Genomic DNA, 18287 nt, shown 5'->3' with positions numbered 1-18287 from the left:
TTCTGATCCGCTTTTTCTCTCACCCTCTGCATAAAGTAATTGTCCTCGGGGAATTTTTATTTGGAGGTGAAAGAAACACAGCCGCAAGCTGCCCTCGTTTCCGCCTTGCCCTCTAGCCGGGTCACGCTGCTCCCTGCCCAAAGGCCTCTCCGGTGTCACCTTCAGAACCGAGGGGAAAAGAGGCCGTGACCAGCCAAAGGCCCGGCCTGGGTCCCAGAGCCCGCTGGACCCTGCTCCCAGTCGGAAGCACATCGCACCGGTTGAATCCCTTGTATCTCTGCCTGGCCCGGACTTGTGGCAGGACCTCTGGAAGAACAGAGGATGAGTCACATAAAGTGCTGATTTATGCTTTGATTTAAAAAATAAGTGAGAGCAGATGTCTGACTGTCCTGTTAACCCAGGCACCAGCACGACACTGGGGACTCTGCTCTGCACTCTGGGGACCCGGCTGATGTTTCCCAGCGAGGCAGGTGGAGGGACGGCTCGAGTTCTTGGAACTGACTGGAGATGAGCTGGTCCATCTTGTCCTTATGCTGAGCTTGTGCAGTGGTCCAGGTCCCCAGTCCTGCCTCTCGGTAGCTGGGAAACCTTGGACCAGTTACTTAGCTTCTCTGTACCTCAGTTTCCTTGCCTGCACAGCGGAGCAGAGATCGTGTATGTCATAGGGTGGCTGTGACGTTGAAGTGAATGAGCACTTAGAAAGCCCTCGGAATAGTGCCGGACACACACTCAATGTCCAGCAAATGTTGGGTGTGCTAGTTTCCCAGGGCTGTGTAACATGACCACAAACTGCATGGCTTCAAACAGCAGAAATTCATTCTCCCTCTCTGGAGGCTGCAAGCCTGGGATCAGGGTGTCGGCGGGGCTGGGTGCCCTCTGCAGCTCAGGAAGAGGCCGTCCTCGCCCCTTCCCCCTCCCGGTGGTCTACCTGCAGTCCTGGCCATCACGGGCTCCAGCTGCATGACTGCAGGTCTGGCTCCATCCTCACGTGGCCTCCCCTCTGTGCCTCTGGATCCAGATTTCCCTCTTGGAGGAATGCCAGTGATTGGTTTTTAGGGTCCACCCTAACCCAGTATAACCTCCCCTTAGCTCGATCACATCTGCACAACCTGTTTGCACAGGACAAATTCCCAGCACTGGTGGTTGGATTTGAACGTGCCTTTTTGGGGGACACCATTCAGCCGACCACAGTGGGCCTAGCTGTTTGTGTCACCTGTACCGTGGTGTGGTTTGTGCCTGTGGCTCCCACACTTGCGCGTGCCTGCCCAGAGCAGCCTTGCCTACCTTCTGGGGAGAGACACAGTTAAGTACAAAGGTCACCCCAGGGCTGGTGACCACAGACATGGCTCAGAGGAAAGCTTATTGGTTAGAGGACTCTAGGCATTCTGTGGTCTCTGGCAGCTTCTGGCCTCCTGCCCTGAGGGACAGCTGGCCAAGGGGACAGCAAGAACAGTGACTGGTGCAGGAATGTCCCCAGGCCCCCCCGCATTGCAGCCCGTTCTGTGGATGACAGCTGCGGTGAATGACCGGGGTCCTCGCCAGAAGGCAGGTCATCAGACCGGCCCCATTTGTGCTGTTGGGGTGAGGGGTGTGCAGAACATGCTCAGTGGAAGCTGAGGGAGAGACCTGGGTAGTGCCGGGTTTCCGCCTTTCCTCTTTTCTCATGTCTTATGTAAAGAAAGCTCCAAAATGGGTTTTTATGTCTTAGGTCTGAGTGGGACATGTGACTCTCTTCATGGAAAAGTGGGATCTTTCTTACCCCGGTCATCCACATGCCCACAAGGTGTGGCCTGATCCCGGGCCACACTCAGTTTTCCTCTTTCACCTTCTGGGCGGGTTGGGCCAAGGTGCTCAGGGGCTGCCCTGCCGGGAACCAGCCCAAGGCCCACACTCTCACCTGGCCTCCCACCCCACCCTGGTCTGTTCCTCAGTGTACATGGTGCAGTGGTGTCCCCCAAGTCATGACCGCCCAGAAACTCAAAGTACAACCTCATGTGGAAATAGCGTCTTTGTCCAGGTGCTCGGATTAGACAGGATGAGGCCGTGCTGGGGGACCCTAACCCCGTGATGGTGTCCTGAGTAGACAGCCAGGTGAAGACACAGGTCTTATGTGACATATGATCTTGTGTCGGGCTTCTTGGGTTCGGCGCAGCACTCATGGCGTCCCTCTGTTGCATGGATGAGTTTTTCTTATCAGTAGTTTTATATGGATGAGCCGCCGTGTGTTCATTCATTCCATAGATGGATGTTGGGGGTGTTCCAGCCAGGAGGATTATGAACAAAGCCAGGGTAGACGTCCTGCGTGAGGCTTTCCATGAACAGGCACTTCCTTCCTCCTGGGTGCCTTGGGTGCACATGCCGTGTCTCGTGGACAAGAAGTGTTCCAAAGTGGTGGTCCTGCCCTACGCTTCCCATCAGGTAGATCTTCCGTGATTCCTCCCTCTGGGGCAGGAGTGGGTGACACTAGGCAGGGGCCCACGGAGTCAGATGGGTGGCATCTGGCTCCTCCCGCAGACGTGTCCCCACGCCTGCCTCCCCAGTCTCACCTGCAGCTGAGGGGCACCATTCCGCACTGTCCTGCTATCCCCTCCCCTCCTGTTTTCTAATGGTTCTAGTGTGTTCTCAGATAGTGAAAGTGGCTTGCTTCCAAACCCCAATGATTTGGTTGCTACTAAGCAGGCCTTTACAAGGATGAGGTGACTTAGCAAGATTTTTGCGATAATAGCACTTAGGATATAGAGGTGTAATGACGCCTTGCCTGCCGACATCAAGCTCATCCTGCAGGAATGTGAGGTGAGCCGTCATCAGCCATAGTCTGGTAGTTGGGGATCTTATGAAGGAATGTCCTGGAAGTGTGCAGGCAAGGCCACGTGTTGCTGTAGATGCAGTGACTGTTTTGAGAACTCGACTTCCATTTGCTTCCTGGATTTCGCTTTCATTGGATGTGACAGAAAGAGGAGGTCCGGGGAGAGGCGCACGGGGATGCGAGAGGCCTCACCGGCCCAGAAGAAGGGAGGTTCCGAGAAAACAGAAGATGGGTCTATGTCCAAGCCTTTTTCAGAAAGCTTCGGCCTTTAGGGGGTGTGTGCTCTCCTGGGGCCGCCCCAACAAAGTGCTACACTGTCCCCTCACAGGTAAGGAAGCCTGAGGTCCAGTGCCCCGGAGTCTGCAGCAGGTTGGTTCCTGCTGAGGGCGGTGAGGGAGAGTCCCTCCGGGCCTCACTTCTTGGCTTGCAGACGACCGTCTTCCCTCTGTGCCCAGTTTCTCCTTTCCAGAAGGCCCCCAGTCTTACTGAATAAAGGCCCACCCTAAGCACTTCGTGCCACCCTGTTCCTCTCCTTTCAAGGTGAGGTCGTACTTGCGGGTACTGGACCCTGGGACTTCATCGTTTGGCAGAGGAGCGCAGTTCAACTCATAATGGAGGAGGGTATTGGGAAAATGTGAGCATATATGACTTCCGGCATCATCTTCTCCCTGTCCTGGTGGCACAGGTTTTAGCCAAGAGCTGTGTGCTTACCACATGACTTGCTGTGCTATCCTAAAACCAAAACCCCTTTGTCTGGCCTTAAATAGCTCCAACAAATGGAAATAAGGTGCAGTGGGCATCGTTAAACCTCCACTACACAGAACCCACAGTTATAATATATAACTAGCAATGGAGGTAGATTTATGAAGTGATTAGTGGTTTATAAAGAAATTATGCCACCTCACTTAATAAAGCACCTGTAAATGCAACTAGGTTTAAATCTTTGCTGTGGCGAAAATCATAGCATTCCTACACCACAGTGGTGCAGATGGGAAGCAGTAAAGCCCTGTAAAGAAAGGCCGTGTCTTGCATAGACCTAAAACTCTTGTTCACAGAAAGTACAGGGTTTGTGTGACAGCCAGGTCATAATCAACAGCCTAACTTCTAACCTGTGGAATGTCTACCATGCCCCAGGCCCTGGGCCCTGTGCAGATGCATTATCCATTATGCAAGCCCTGGCTTGGGCGCATTATCCCATGTGCAAGCCCTGGCTTCTGTTCTCCCTCTTGCAAATGGGGGCACTGAGGCACAGAGAGGTTGGGGTGAGTGTGCCCGCAGTGGTGAGTGGTCAGATGGAGCCTTTCTGACGTTGTGCCTGAAACCTGACAGAAGCTGCCAGCGAGAGAAGTTTGGTGGGAACAGGAAACTGCCAGTGCAAGGGTCCAGGGGCAGATTAGAGTGACCCTCAGAAAGTGAGTGCACAGAGACAGAAGCCAGGTCACAGAGGGCGGGCAGGGCCAGGCCCCGCAGTTCCCCGAAGGGGGTAGATCTGTTGTTCTAAGTGCAGGGAGATGCCCCTGGAGAGGCTGAGTTTGTTAAAAGGCTCTGGGCTGCTCTAAGGAAAATGGTTTATTCGTGTGTGCTGGAGGGCAGATGGTGAGGTAGTGGGACCAGGCAGCCCAGATGGAAGATAAGGTGCTCAGCTGGGAGCAGGTAGTAGAGAGAGGGCGTCAGATGGACACACTTTGAAGGTGACACTGGCAGGACTTGCTGGTCTGCCTAGATTTGAGGGCAGAGTTAAGGTTTTTTGAGAATGTATGACCCCCAAAGCTTGATTTACTCCCTGTCCCTTTGCTGAGAGAGTTTGCCAGACCCCGCTCCACACTGCCCTGCGTCTCATTGTCCAGTAAGTGGAGACTGCTGTGCTTCTGGAAGGAAAGTGTGAAGATGCCCCTTGTTATCAACGCCATGCCAAGAAATCCCAGTGAGGTTACCTTCTTGAGGGACTGAGGAGGTGGGAAAATATTAAATTATTCTCAAGTTCACTGGGAAGAAAAAAAGAGATAAAACTAACTGAGAAGAGACCTTGAAATAGAAAGGCACTAGTCCATCGAGGTAGCCAAACCCAGTAAAACCACCATAGTTAAATAAGAACTGCTTTTTTTAAAAAAATAGGTAGGCTAATAACAGAGATCAGACCCCGACGATAGTGCCCATACACATTTAAAATTCATCAAGATGACATCATACCAGTCAGGAGGGGAATAATTGTTCAGGAACTGATGCAGGACTAATTGCTGAGTCATTTGGTAATTAATTTTGTAAAGTTTCTCACAGCCGCAAAATTACTGCTTTGTACATTAATGTCAGTACAAAAGCCATTTTTTTCAATAAAGGAAAATAGATGTGTTTATCTAATGTTTATCAAATTTTTCATTAGGGGAGGCTTATCTGTGTTTCAGGGTGAAATCACAAAGGACAGATTGGTATGGTTGCATAGTTGGACTTTATCAAGCTAGGGAATGGATTCGTGGGTGCCTGAGCAACAGGGTAGGGAAGATACAGGCAACTGATTTGCTGACATCGTAGGTGGGAATTAAGCAGAGGATACAAAATGATAGTCACAAAGCAGAAAATAAGTAGTAGCTATTTGAAAATTTTCTGGCTAGTAGTCCCGGGAAGGAGAGTTTAAAACTTCAGTTTTCCATCCCCCATCTGTCAAATTAGCAAAGCATTTCTGGGACTGCAGGCAAAGGGGTGGGTGATGGACCCCATTGCTGCCGAGTATAGATTGCCACAACTTCCCAGCAAACTGTTTGGCATGCTTCCTACTCTGCTAGAAGTCCTCCTAAGAAAATAATCCTAAATGTTGAGGAAGATTTTAGGCATAAAGATGGTCACTGCCAGGCCATTTGGAACAGCAGAAATGTGGAAGCCGGCTGCGAGAAGCAGGGTCAGGCAGGGCGGTACTCTGCAGAACTGCCCGCCAGGCGGCTGACCTGGCTGGAGCTTGCCTGTTCCAGCATGTGTCTGTGTTGACTTGGTCCCTTCTGTGATCTCCTTTCTATCTGGCAGCCCGTGTTTGCTAGTTAGGCTGGTTAGTAGAACCGTAAGGCCAGGAGGAATACACTGAACTAGGATGTCAGGCATCCGCTTGTATGTGTGGGTCACCATTTGGATTTACTCTGCTCTCTGCCTGTGGAGTTCTGCAAGGGCTGTCACTCATCCATGCCCCATCGGGCTTCAGCAGCTCCTGCCATGTCTTCAGGGTATTAAATTCCTGTTTTGAACTTGAGCCGCAGACATGGCATATGTGCATTATTAAAAATTGTCAGTAGGATCAGGGCAGCATTCAACCCTGGAAACTGCCTCCCCTTGCTAACTTGTCTGAATGCAGTGTTTTCCTCTGCAGCCCAAACACAAGGCCTCGGGGAAAATCTCTTTTCATCAAAAGCCACTCAAGCTTCCATTTCCTCATCTGTAGAATGAGTGGCACCCGCCAGATCTGCGTTCTCCAAGGGGTACCTAAGATGGACTTTTAAAAAAATGTTTTAAGTTAGGGCATACTGGAAAAGATGCATTCTGTCATTCTATCTAAGGAAGACCTTTCTTTTTAAAGGATGAACTTCCTCTTTAAAGCCATAGAAAGCCTTTAAAATAACCTCCATGAATAAACTGAAGTTGTGGGTTGGTTGATTTAAAAGAGAAGTATTAAATAATCCAGTTTCTTCTTTTTTATTTTAAAGAAAGACAGAAATCAGTGACTAATGTTTGGAAACCACAGCTCCTTCTAGTGGTGATGGCTCACTGTCCTGAGGTACATGTCAGATCAGAATCTGGACTGTGCACCTAACCCCTGACTGGGCCCTGCCCCCGACTGCTCCAGTCAAGTGAACGAGCTTCTCTCTCTCATTGCTGTTATAATATTTCCAGAGATAGTTATGCTTTCTCTGTCCAGTCACTGGCAGGGGACCAGAGTAGGGCAGTATTTCTGGTCTGGGAAGATCACAAGACCCTACCTCATGGCCTGTTGCTGCAAGCTCCCTCACATGGGCGGCTGGCCTCTCCCTGTGGCGCAGGGGGCTGACCACAAGCCACCAGACCTCCTGTATCCCATGCTTGGTGAGCCCAAGATGTGCATGCATGCGGCATGCCACACGCTGGCCGGTCTTCGAACTCCTCCACATCTTCAGCAGCAGGGTGCTGGGGCAGACGGCCAGCATCCACCATAGCACACTTGGTATGTTAGCCAGACCAAGATGTCTGCAGGTGTCCAGTCTCATGCCTGCACAGACGTGGTAGAAACGCCGCCCCCCTGTCTCTGTGGGTGGGTTTCGTGCGTGCTGCCATTCCAGCTAAGTGATAGCAGTAGAGGGAAGGGAGCAGCTCCCCTGTTTGCTGGGTCTTCGATGGTGCCTCATGGCCTGCGCTACTTAATAAATGAACAGAACATTCGTCCATTCAGCAGGTGGCACCAGACAACAGCTGGGGCCCAGCACTGTGTTTGGTGCTGGGGAATTATAGGAAAAGCCAAGTGGCCGGCTTTCAAGGAAACAAGTGTGGTTGTTAGGGAATTAGGGAGCCACGTGTGACGTTACAGCTGCAAGGCTGAGAATAAAAGCAGTAAATGCCCAGAGAGGACGACGGATGAGTCCCGAGAGTCCTCAGAAAAGACCGAATTCCATTTGCAAAGGCCTTTTTTGACAAGGGTCCCACTCATGGGTGTGTTTCACGTAGGAGAGATCGGGAGCTGCCGGGTCCTCAGGAAGGTGGGGGGAAGGACGTGCGGCGTTCGGGGCTGGCCGGGGCAGGTTTAGAGCCAAGCGAAGGGAGCCCTGGTGGTGTCTGGCGAGGGGCCGAGGGGAGTGGGGCCCAGACACGGAAGCAGGCTAGTGTGGGGAGGGTCTGAAAGGGTTAGCCAGAGTTGGGACTGTCTTCTACAGACTGTGGGAAGCCTCTGAAGAGCCCGAGATGGTTGGTTTTACCCAAGGAAATGATAGGATCTGTCCAGCAGGCCAGGAGGAACAGTCCCCAGCCCGGCGTCAAGTCACCTGGCGGGAGGAGGCCGGGGGGAAGCGGCTGGCCTGCAGAGCCTCCACCCTGTGGTTCTGCACACCCCGTTTTTTAGTTTGTCAAACATCTCTAGTCACTGCGCAGCTACTCCAGGCAGCATCACACTAGAAGCAGCGGGTGAGAAGCACCTGGCATGTGTGCACCCTTCACAGGTGCACGTCCCCCCTGCTTGCCTCACGGAGTCTGTGGCTCGTCGTTCTTGAGTCACCGGCTTGGGGTGAACAGATAGGACTTGAATGTGTGCACGTTCCTAGCCTGGTGTCTGGTGACAGAATCCTTGTTCTCCTCCGAGTTTTAGCTCTGGGGGCTGGTCTCAGACATGGGTTCCTTGAAATCATCTACTCCTGCCTTTCCTGCTGTTGAGCACAGAGCCTTGTTCCTAGAAGGAGGTGCTAAGGGGTCCTCACGCAGGCGATGTGGCGCCCCGCCCAGGGCACGCCCGCCCTTCTCAGACTCTGGGACTGGGTACATGATTCTGTACCCGGCAGGGGCTCCCAACTGCTGCTGCCCCCGCACTGAGCTCAGTTGTTGAGCCAAAGCAAAATGCACCCAGATAGATACTCCACTTGCTCAGTGGGTCCGTGCTCTTTCTACCCCCAAAAGGAGGCAGCACCCCCTCTCCCCGGGGCCACTGGGCAGCCCTTCCTCTGGTGCGTAGGTGGAATCAGAAAGGGCGTGGAGCTCAGCCTCCTGTGTGTGAGCGGAAGCATCCACCAAGGTGACAGGGAGTCTCGAGTTCCCCTGCCATCTCCATCCTATCCTCTCTGTAACCTGAGCCTGAGGAGAGCCCGGAAAGGGGATCCCAGTCACGTGTGACATCGCACTTGGGTCATTGCCCAGACCGGTGGGACCACGGGTTGGAACATGGACGGGTGCCCATTTGGAGGCTGCAGGACCAGCCTCTCTCCTGGCTCTTTGCGTCAAGGGAAAGGGTTGTTTGAGAGGCTTCTAGATGTACCAACAGGCCCATTCTTGCCTCGCTGGGTCACCACCAACTTACCTCCCTCTGTCTCCTCAGTGGGCCTCCGGGAAAGCCAGGCGTCCCCACGGCCCCCGAGGCTGGCAGCCACACACAACTCCCTGTGGCCCGCCCGTCGGTCGGGGTCCCGGGGTGCTGCATTTCAAGGCAGTGCGTCTGGGAAGGCGGATCGGCTGGCTGGGGTCTTGGGATGATCGTGGTCCCCCGGAACACGCTGTGTGGGGAGGGAGCGAGGTGGGCCCACCTGGTGTGGTTTCCAACCGCAGAGCCCGGGCAGCGAGATCTCCCAGAGGGTCGAAACTCATGCTTTCTTTTTAACACACAGGAAATCTGATAAAATCCACATGACACTCTTACTGCAAAAATTAAAATCAAATGTGGAGAATGAGTCATCTTAAGGCCCCGGCAGAAATCGCCAGGGAGGAACGCAGAGCGGTCTTTATGCTCGTTCCTCCTGCAGGCGGGGTTCAGGCCCGGCCCCTTCGTGGGTCAGGGCCACCAGAACGACACTGTGCCCCCGGGGCTCCCACGTAGGAGGCCCCCGAGATGCTCAGGTTCTGTCGTGGTTCCTGGTTGGTTGGTCTGGGGCAGAGCGCTGGCAGACTGACCCCGCAAGAATATGCAAGCGGGCGAGTGGCTGAGGGGCCGCATGTGGGTTCCCAGCTTCGCCACCAGCATCTGTAAATAATTCCGTCCGAGAACAACTATGTCATCTGTTCAGAGGCCAGACTCCTGGTTCCTGGGAAGACGCTGGAAGCAGGCTCTTTTCTCTCTAAATGAATCAGCCTTTTTACTAAAAAAAAAAAGAAAACTCATTAGCTATGAGTCAGACACAAGTAAGCTTTGATACCCCTGCCTGTATTCTATGCCTGACTCCAGGCACGGGCTGGGGGACTGCGGGGTGCAGTGGCTGCTCCAGCCTACCCTCCTGTGGTGCCCTGGGGGCCAGTCCTGGCTGCCACCAAGGTTGCATGCAGCTGCTGGCTGTCCTGGAGAGGTGACCTGCCTCCGGGCCCTTCAGGTGAGGTCCAGAATCTAGGGGCGGAGATTGTAGGCCTGGCAATCCAGGTACATCTGAGGTGCCGTCCAAGGTGACGCGTCAGTGTGTTAAGCTAGAATTTGCAAAATAAGATAAAGATTCCAAAATTCAGCCTGCTTTGTGTAATTAAGTCACATGGCCATCTGGGGGGAGGGACACTTGACATTTGTTTGAGATTTTGGCTCTTTAAAAGAAATCAGAAATAATTCCTACCAAAACTATCAGAGTATCTCTGAAGCTTTCGTCTTTATTGAGAGGGAATTCATTCATTCATTCATTCATTCAGTCAGTCAGTCAGTCAGTCAGTCAGTCAGTCACTCATTCGTGTTTGAGAGCTTGCTCTACACAGGTCTGTCACAGCACAGATACAGAAACGGCAAGTCCCGTGTCTTTAGAGAACTTGCATTCTCTTGGAGAAAAAATGCTAGAAACAAAAAAACACATGGTATATCTAGTGTGGAGAAAGAAAGTAGGGAAAGAGGGTGGCTGAGGGATGTTACTCTTGCCCTGCTGACGTAGTGACCTTTGAGTGGGCCTGGATTGAGTGAGGGATCAATGCCCAGGCAGTAAATGCCCCGAGCTAGGGGCCTCTCGGGCTGCGGGAACAGCACATTTAAGGCCCCGTGGTTGGGGGAGAGTCTAAGTTCAGGCAGCGGGACCAGAGAGCTAGCCAGGAGGCATATGTAGGGCCTTGAGGGCACTGCAAGCCCACTGAAGTCAAGGCGTCTTTCAAGGGCTTTGAACAGAGGCCCGACTATATAATGTTCTGGCTGCCAGTCGAGGGATGGACTACCGGAGGCCGGAGTCAGATGCATAGACCAGGTGGAGAGGAGCCAACTACTGCAAAGGAGAGGACCGTGGTATGCAGGTGCTCCGAGGCCAGATGGAGGGCCTGTTCTGACAGTGGAGCTGCCCGGGGTGGAGACAGGGTGTACACAGGGGGGAGGGGCGGTGGGAGGGGTGTCGGGTCTTTGGCTGGCTGAACGGTTGACTGAGATGGTGAAGCCTCAGGAGGAGGTTTGGGGCAACCCAGAACTGGGTTTGGACCTGGGAAGTTTGAGGTTCACCATCCCCTGAAGGGGAGCTCTTGGTGGTCTGAGTCTGGTTCAGGGTCACCTGTCAAGTAAGCACAACCCAGCTATGCCCATCTGACTGTGAAGGCTCAGACTGCCTGTCAGGGACACACACACATAGTCACCCCGGACACGTGTCTGAGAAGACAAGTGATGTGTTTCTTGGTAATACTTTCCTGATTTTTAAAAATGTTTTATTGTAGACATTTTGGAACATGTACACAAAAAGGAAAATAGAAAAAATTATAAATAATTTTAAAAAGTAATACTAGTAAAAATACATAATAAAATAAGGAAATGGCAAGAAATAAGTAGGGAACACAGTATAATGCAAAATACAGTAGAGTGAACCTTCATGAACTCATTGTAAAGCAAGTCAGAGCATTATGTCACTTACCTCAACATTACTTTTCTAATAAAGCAGAGACTAATTCCAGGGGCGTGGTCCTTGAGTTGGGTGGCTTGAATTTGAGGCTCGGGGCCATTGACTACAGATCTGAGGCCAGCTCATGAGTCAGTCTAGGGCTATGGGAGGAAGGTGGGGCAGAAAAGGCAGAGAGAGAAAGGACAGTTTCCCTGGGGGCACAGGTGAGGGGAGTGAGTTCCAGGCGGCAGAGGCTGGCAGGTGCCGCCACGCTGGAAAAGCAGCATGTCTGAGTGTGGTCGCTGATGCACTTGGGTGTGGCAGTAAGTGACACACGCGGGAGGGCGGTGAGAGCCACTGGGGGAGGGCTCTCTGCGCCAGGGTAGGGGGTTGGACTTAGCTGGTGTAAGTTCCACAGGAGACCCCTAGAGGGTTTTGAACTGGGGAATGGCCTGGCCACGAAGGACAGCTTCAGAGAATCTAGGGCCCCCCGGAATGGACAGTGGAAGGAATCAGGGGCCTGACAGCCACTGACAGTGACTATGTGGTTAGCAAGGCAGGAGAGCAGAGGGTGATTTGTGGGTTGTCTGCTGGCGCGTTACCCTGGGCACATTATCCGGGGGTCGCCTGGCCCCGCAGTTGGTGGAGGTGAGAGACTCACCGTGAACCCTCACCTGATTGTATCCGAGCCGCAGTGGGGTTCCAGGAGGGAGGTCCAGCAGGGGCTGGCTGCCTCTTGCTGTAAAATAACATCCCAAGGGGTGATGGCTGGTGTCTCTCTAGTCCTGATGGGGAATGTACTGGTGGGTGTCCAGACTCCATCCAAGGACAGTCTCCCACCATCCCTGGAGAGCAGGTTGCCATTCTGGCCTTTGCATGGGGCACTGAGCACCACGGGACAGAATGTGCCACGTCCCTGGAAGAGTGTGAATGGGACGCTTTGGTTTTCTGGGAATTGAACTTGAACTCCTTGGCTTCGCTCCAGCTGAGGAGTGAGTGGGGACGTTGTTGGGGCTACACAGTTAGGGGCTTACCTAGTCCCTGAACGGCAGCCTCTATGAGGGTACCTTGCATTTTTAAAGGATTGCTGACCTCTATGTAACTGCTAGCACCCCTTTTGTCTCGCCACTGGGCCAGTGTAATTACTATAAGCCTCATCAGTAATAAACAAAAACTGTGGTCAGCCTCCAAAAATTCCAGTGGCTTCTGTGCTTCTCCTCTGCCCACCCCTGAGACCGGGACTCCACCCCGGCTGCGGCTGGGGAGTGACGGGGAGTGCGGGAGTCTGACCGCCCCTAAATGCTTGCTTCCACTTTTACCTCCAGAGTCCTCCGAGCACCCCACGGAAGCTGCCTCCGCGTCCTCCGGTGCCTCGGGCCAGCTGTCGGCGCTCACCCTGCCGGCCCTGTGTAAAATTTGCCTTGTCTGGACCTCACCCAGCTCGTATGTTGCAGGCGTGGCCTTTGAGGGAGGTGGGCTCATCCTGCTGTCCCCTCCCGTCTCCTCCCTGTTGCCATGTCCACTTGTCTGGTGACTGGCATTTCACCTTCTCTGCATCTTTTCAGGACCCTCCCCGTCACAGCACAGGGCTCCCCCAGCAGCCCTGGGATCTGTGGGGGCCAAGGCAACACTTTGTACTAACGCCTCATGATTGCACCTGGTTTGACTTGTTGTTGATCCCCACGCGGCCCTTTCCTGCCGCCATGAAATCATTTCTCCTGGCTGAGTGGGAACTCGCAGGTACACCTTCACAAAGGGAGGTGGAATGGCAGATGCAGCCGCTTTTGATTCTGGGCCTCTGTGCAGCTGGTCAGACGGACCCTCCTGGAGAACCCCTGGGCTCCTTTTTCCTAGAGCACACCTGTGCTGGGCTACATGTGTCCTAAACAGGAGTGCTGGAGGTGCGGGGTGGGCGTGGGAGGAAGGGTGTCCCTCTGTGAGTGTCAGGCAGTTATTTTCCTTGTTCGGTGGGTCCTTGGGGAAGCCCTGGACTGGGCAGGGGGGCCCTTGCAGGATAGGCGGAGTGGGCGGCAGCCAGATTGCACAGCTAACCGCCAGATTCAGGCTTTCCCCACGTCCCCACCTCCCACCAGCCCCAATTCCTTCCTTTTCTGTGTCTGCTGCTACCCACCCAAGAGGTGCTGTCAGACCTAGAATCTTAGTTGTCATTAAATTTGCGTGTCCATCTTACAAATACAGGTTAATGGACTTGGAGCATCCTAAAGCTCACCCTCCCTGCCTCCTGCCCGCACACAATCCCATTTTTTCTGTGTTGATTCTCTCCAGTAAATAAGACTTAGAATTTTAGACCCAAAGGATTTTCCCCTCCTCTCATCTCAGGCATGTAGCACAGTGTCATGGTTCCCCTTCAGAGGGGCCACGCCAGGAGCGGGGCCTGTGGGCTGCCACGCGTCTGGTTGGGCAGTGCCGCCTCTGCACCCAGCTGTGCACCTGGCCTGTGCACAGCGACCCATGCAGCCACGGCTGCTGATAGGCCCCGGGTCCCGTCCGTGCCCCATGTCTCCCTGGAGGGTGGGCTCTGGGTGGGGAGGAGACAGCTCCCCCAGGCTCACAGCCTGGGTCTGGAGCCTGCTCGGGAGCCCTGTCATCTCCCCTGCACACGCTGGAGAGGAGGGCTGGCGTGGCGGGGTGAGAGCACGCAGGTATGACTTCACAGGGGAAGGCAGGAGCAGTCTGTGATCACTCTCAGTCGGGGAGGGCCACCAAGTGCTTTGTTGCATCCTTCAGTTAACTGTGCTGGGCTACATGTGAGCCGTGATGCACACGTCACAGTAAATGTGTGTGTGTTTGCGGCTCAAGCTTGGGCCTTCCTTACACTTCTAACTCCAGCTTGGGACCGACCTCCTGAGCTCTGGGAGGGACGGGGGTGGGAGGGGCGGTAAAGCTGGGCCCAAGCTGGGTGTTTTTTAAGGGAAGCATCAGCCCCAGAATGGCAGCGTTGCTCCCCCACCCAAGAAGCAGCCCCTGAGGCCTTGCTTCCTGGCATAAGCGTCCAGCCTGGCCCAGGCTTCAGGACATCCAGGCCGCTGCTGCCCGCTTCCACCCACTGTTCACACACCATATTGGTCATCTCCAGTTACAGTAACAAAATGGTGCAGACTTGGGGCCAGGCTGGGGCTGGGGCTGGGAGGTGGGGAGGACGACTTACACAGTACAAATGTTTTCCTCACAGTTCCGGAAATTGGGAAGTCCAAGATCAAGGCGCTGGCTCATACGTTCCTAGTGAAGGCCGTCTCACTGGCTTGTAGACAGCCATCTGCTCACTCTGGCCTCACATGGTGGAGAGAGAGCAAGCTCTCTCATGTCTCTCTAGTTGTTGGGGTGCTGAGCCCATCCAGGAAGCTCTCCCATGACCTCATATAACCCTCATCTCCTCTTAAGACCCCACCTCCAAATACCACCACATTGGGTGTTGTTAGGGTTTCCATATGTAAATTTGGGGACATCGGTCTATAGCACATGCCTTTCTTCAAGAGCATTCAGGTAAAAAACTGTGGCATTCTGTGCCCAGAGGTGGAAGGAAACACACCCTAGAGGCAGGACTGGGGTCGCTCACATGCAGCTATGGCAGTGGAGGCACGAGCCCATCCTTGCTCCAAGTGCTTTACATGGATTGTCATACTTTGCATACAAATCAAATCAGGACCGTGCTGTCGTTGCCTCAGGTCACAAATACAAAAACCGAGTCCTAGAGGAATTAAATATCAGACACAAGGTATCCCGTGAGCGCTGGAGTCTGCTCTCTGCCCTGCTGGCGCTCAGCCAGGCATGCTGCAGGCGAGTCGGGGGGAAGGGTGGCAGTGGTCAGACTAGGTCACCCGCCACCCCCAACAGGACCCCTGGACTTCCAAGTCCCTCTGACTAGTAAAGACCACACACCTGCATCAGAAGCCACGTTTCCAGCCATTTTTAGATAGAGCAATTGGGGAACAAGGGACGGACCTCAGAACAGGGTCACATGAACCCAGTTAAATTGGGGTGAAATTTTCCTGCTCAAGGTGGCTCTCTGTTCTGAGCGCTGTGGCCCAGCCGTGGTGTCCGCCCAGTTCTGTCGGGACCCTGTGAGAGTCCCTGCCGTGAGATTGGCTCTTAGCCCTTCTCTTCCTGTCCTGGGGCTCTGGGAAGAAGCCAGGCATCACCTTCATCTCCAGAGCCCCCTCACTACCTGGTTCCCCTTCCCAGAAAAACCTGAAGGCGTGGTTCCTGTGGCCTTCCTGCATTCACTCCCTCTGCTGACTCAGCAGCAACACAGTGACTCAGCAAATATCCCATGGTTCCATCTGAATGAGTTACACAAGAATACCAGATACACAAAAATGGCCACTTGTATGTTTTACCTGTAACTGTTCACTTGGGGTCCAGGGAGATCTAAGGAGAGTGTGGAGGGGACGTCCCCTCCAGCCGCGCTGAGCCGCACCGAGCCGCGCTGAGTTCTGCTCTCCCAGGTGCTGGAGTCACAGCTGCGGCTCCTGACGCTGTGACCAGCCACTCTCTGGGCAGAGGTGGATTTCCCCTTTCCTGAGCGCTGAAACGAGTAATGTGGACTCTATAGATCCTGTTTTGTCCTTCTCTTTGACTGTAATGAATAGGCTGGCCAGGTGCTGGAACAAATTTCACAACCCCATTGTGCCCCAGGAGGAGAGGGTGCAAGCCAGGTGCCTAGGGAACTGGTGAGATGGGCATAAAGTGGGCATAAAAGCCAGGAGGGGGCCTCCTCTGCTTTCCAGGACCAGGGAAGATGATGTAGGGCTGCTTTCACTGGAATGTCCTCTGGAAGAAAGCATTCCTAATTCCTGTAAAATTACGATTTAACCCATGTTTCTCTTGCTCAAGGAAATTTCCTTCTTTTTTCTTTCGTGCTTTCAGGAAGAAACACATTGCAGAGCTGACATAGTGCGGCATGGGTCCCTGAGCCAGAAGGATCAGCAGTTGCTGGAAAAACTGGAGGAAGAAATATGAAACCTTAGTAGTTTACCCAGGAAGAGAGCTTCAGGATGGCAGCTCAACGGATCCGAGCCGCCAACTCCAGCGGCCTCCCTCGGTGCAAGTCCGAGGGGACCCTGATCGACCTGAGCGAAGGGTTCTCAGAAACGAGCTTTAACGATGTCAAAGGTGAGCTCCTGGGGACAGAACGGCGGCAGAGGGATTTACAAGCTCTCTAAGACCCAAGGACCTCTCTCCTGAAAGGCTGTCAAGTTCATGTTCAGATAACTGAAGTTTAGCTCTCTGAAACCTCATCATCTTATAACTGCAGCCCTGGAACTATAGCCACTTGTCCTGTTTTGTTTTTTTGATGTGTTGGGAGGTGGTTTGGAACTTCCCCTTTAGTAATGAACTTACTCGTATAGAACATGTTTTGTTTTTCTGTTGAGTTTTGGCGACGCTGAGGTAGGGAGCTTGGTGGAACAGAAAGCTAGGAGAGGAGAGTGAGGCAAGTCAGTGCAATGTCGAGAGCATTAGAAGAAGGGGGGTCTAGGACAGGGGTCAGCAAGCTTTCTCCGTAAAAGGCCAGATAGGGTCTGTTTTCACATCCTTGCAGGCCCCAGGGTCTGGCCCAGCCACTCAGCCCTGCCACTGCAGCTCTGAAGCAGCCGTAGAAGAGAGCAAACAGATGGACTGTGTTTCAATAAAACACAAAAACATATTTATAAAAACAACCATCGGATTTGGTCCAGGGGGCATACGTAGTTTGCTGACCCGGAGGTGACCCCAGGGTGTAATCATGAGTCTCCAGGTTTCTCTAAGACCTACATAAAGCTGGGTGATGAGAAAACCTACCTTTTGAACACTGAGGTGAATACCAGTGGGCCGTTTTCTTCCCGGAAGCCTATCCTGACCTCCCCAGGCCATGGCCAGGGTCTCCTGGGTGCTCCGGGTACTGTGTGCCACGTCATCATCACCCGCTGATGTTCTCACAGCATTTGTGACATTCTGTTGAAATTCCCCATCAGGCCTTTTCCAGGACAGCTAACAGGGGGGGCTTTATCTTTACCTTGATGTCTTTAGCCCTTGGCACAAAGTCAGTGCTAAGTAAATGTTTCTTGAGCTAAAAGTGCTATCTCCCAGGTGAAATTGAGGCTCTCTACCCGAATGTACTAAAAACTGTGCGCACCATGCTTATCTCTTACCTCTTCTCCCTTCAGCTTATCCTCATCTCCTCCCTCTTCCTGTCCATGCTTTATGCTCCGGGCTCTGAGCATTGCCTGAAATGTTCTTCAAAAGTAAAGCCTGGCAAAGGGAATCATGAGGTTTTATTAATCAGAGCAGCAGAGTTAGTGGGTGTTGCTAAATAATTGAACCATTTATTTTTCATAGTCCAGTAATGGACATTATTTTCTTACTTTCTAGCCAAGCTAATCACAGTTAAAGCTGGAAAATGTGAGCATAAAATAAAGGGTTTGAGCAGGCATCCTGAAACACAAGGGGCAGAGAGCTGAATTTTTTTTTTTTTTTTACCAATGCTGATGTTCTGGGAGGAGCTGTCGTTCCTGAAAGCACTCCACACTGGGGAAAACAAAGGAGCTGGCCTGGGAAATGTGAGGAGCAGGTTGGCTTGTGTGTGCGCTGGGGGCGGGATGCCCAGAGACCCCCTGGACTCAACTCCCAGGAGACAGTGTGTGTGTGGCCTGGGCGGCATTCCAGCCCGGCAGCCTCTCACATCCCAAGGGAAAAACAGGCTTCAAGGTGGGAGTGTATTGCAGCCCAAGGATCTGACTGTGAAATCTTGAGGCCCTGATGACTGTTTTGCCTGCCTGAGAACTGAGGCAGAGGACTAGGAAATGTATTTTGCAGTGCACTGAACTAACTTCCTGACACATGGAGTTTTTTGTATTGAAATCAAGGTGGCTGTGAATCTGGGCAGCCGTCTGGAGAATTTGTTAAGATGAAATTCGATAGGGATTTTCCTGTGTTTGGTTGGCTAGAGGACCCAGCTCCGCTCCCTGGCTGCTCTGTGGCAGCTGACCGACAGAGGACCTGTCTGGAAAGACCAC

At 53.1% G+C, this 18287-nt stretch overlaps 1 protein-coding gene across 3 annotated transcripts in view; it reads left to right on the top strand.

Annotated features, from left to right (window-relative positions):
• SH3BP4 (SH3 domain binding protein 4) overlaps positions 1 to 18287 on the top strand; it is a 79571-nt gene that overhangs the window by 44384 nt on the left and 16900 nt on the right. For all 3 annotated transcript variants that reach the window (XM_073217950.1, XM_073217951.1, XM_073217952.1), the window contains exon 2: positions 16162 to 16407. In XM_073217950.1, coding sequence (XP_073074051.1) covers positions 16290 to 16407 — 118 coding nt within the window. In that variant the 5' untranslated portion in view covers positions 16162 to 16289. The remainder of the gene's footprint in view (positions 1 to 16161; positions 16408 to 18287) is intronic.

The sequence above is a fragment of the Manis javanica genome, chromosome 12 (genome assembly GCF_040802235.1).
Source record: "Manis javanica isolate MJ-LG chromosome 12, MJ_LKY, whole genome shotgun sequence".
NCBI classification, from domain to species: domain Eukaryota; kingdom Metazoa; phylum Chordata; class Mammalia; order Pholidota; family Manidae; genus Manis; species Manis javanica.
Note: the sequence above shows the minus strand (reverse complement) of the source record. Positions and strands in the feature narration are given on the sequence as shown.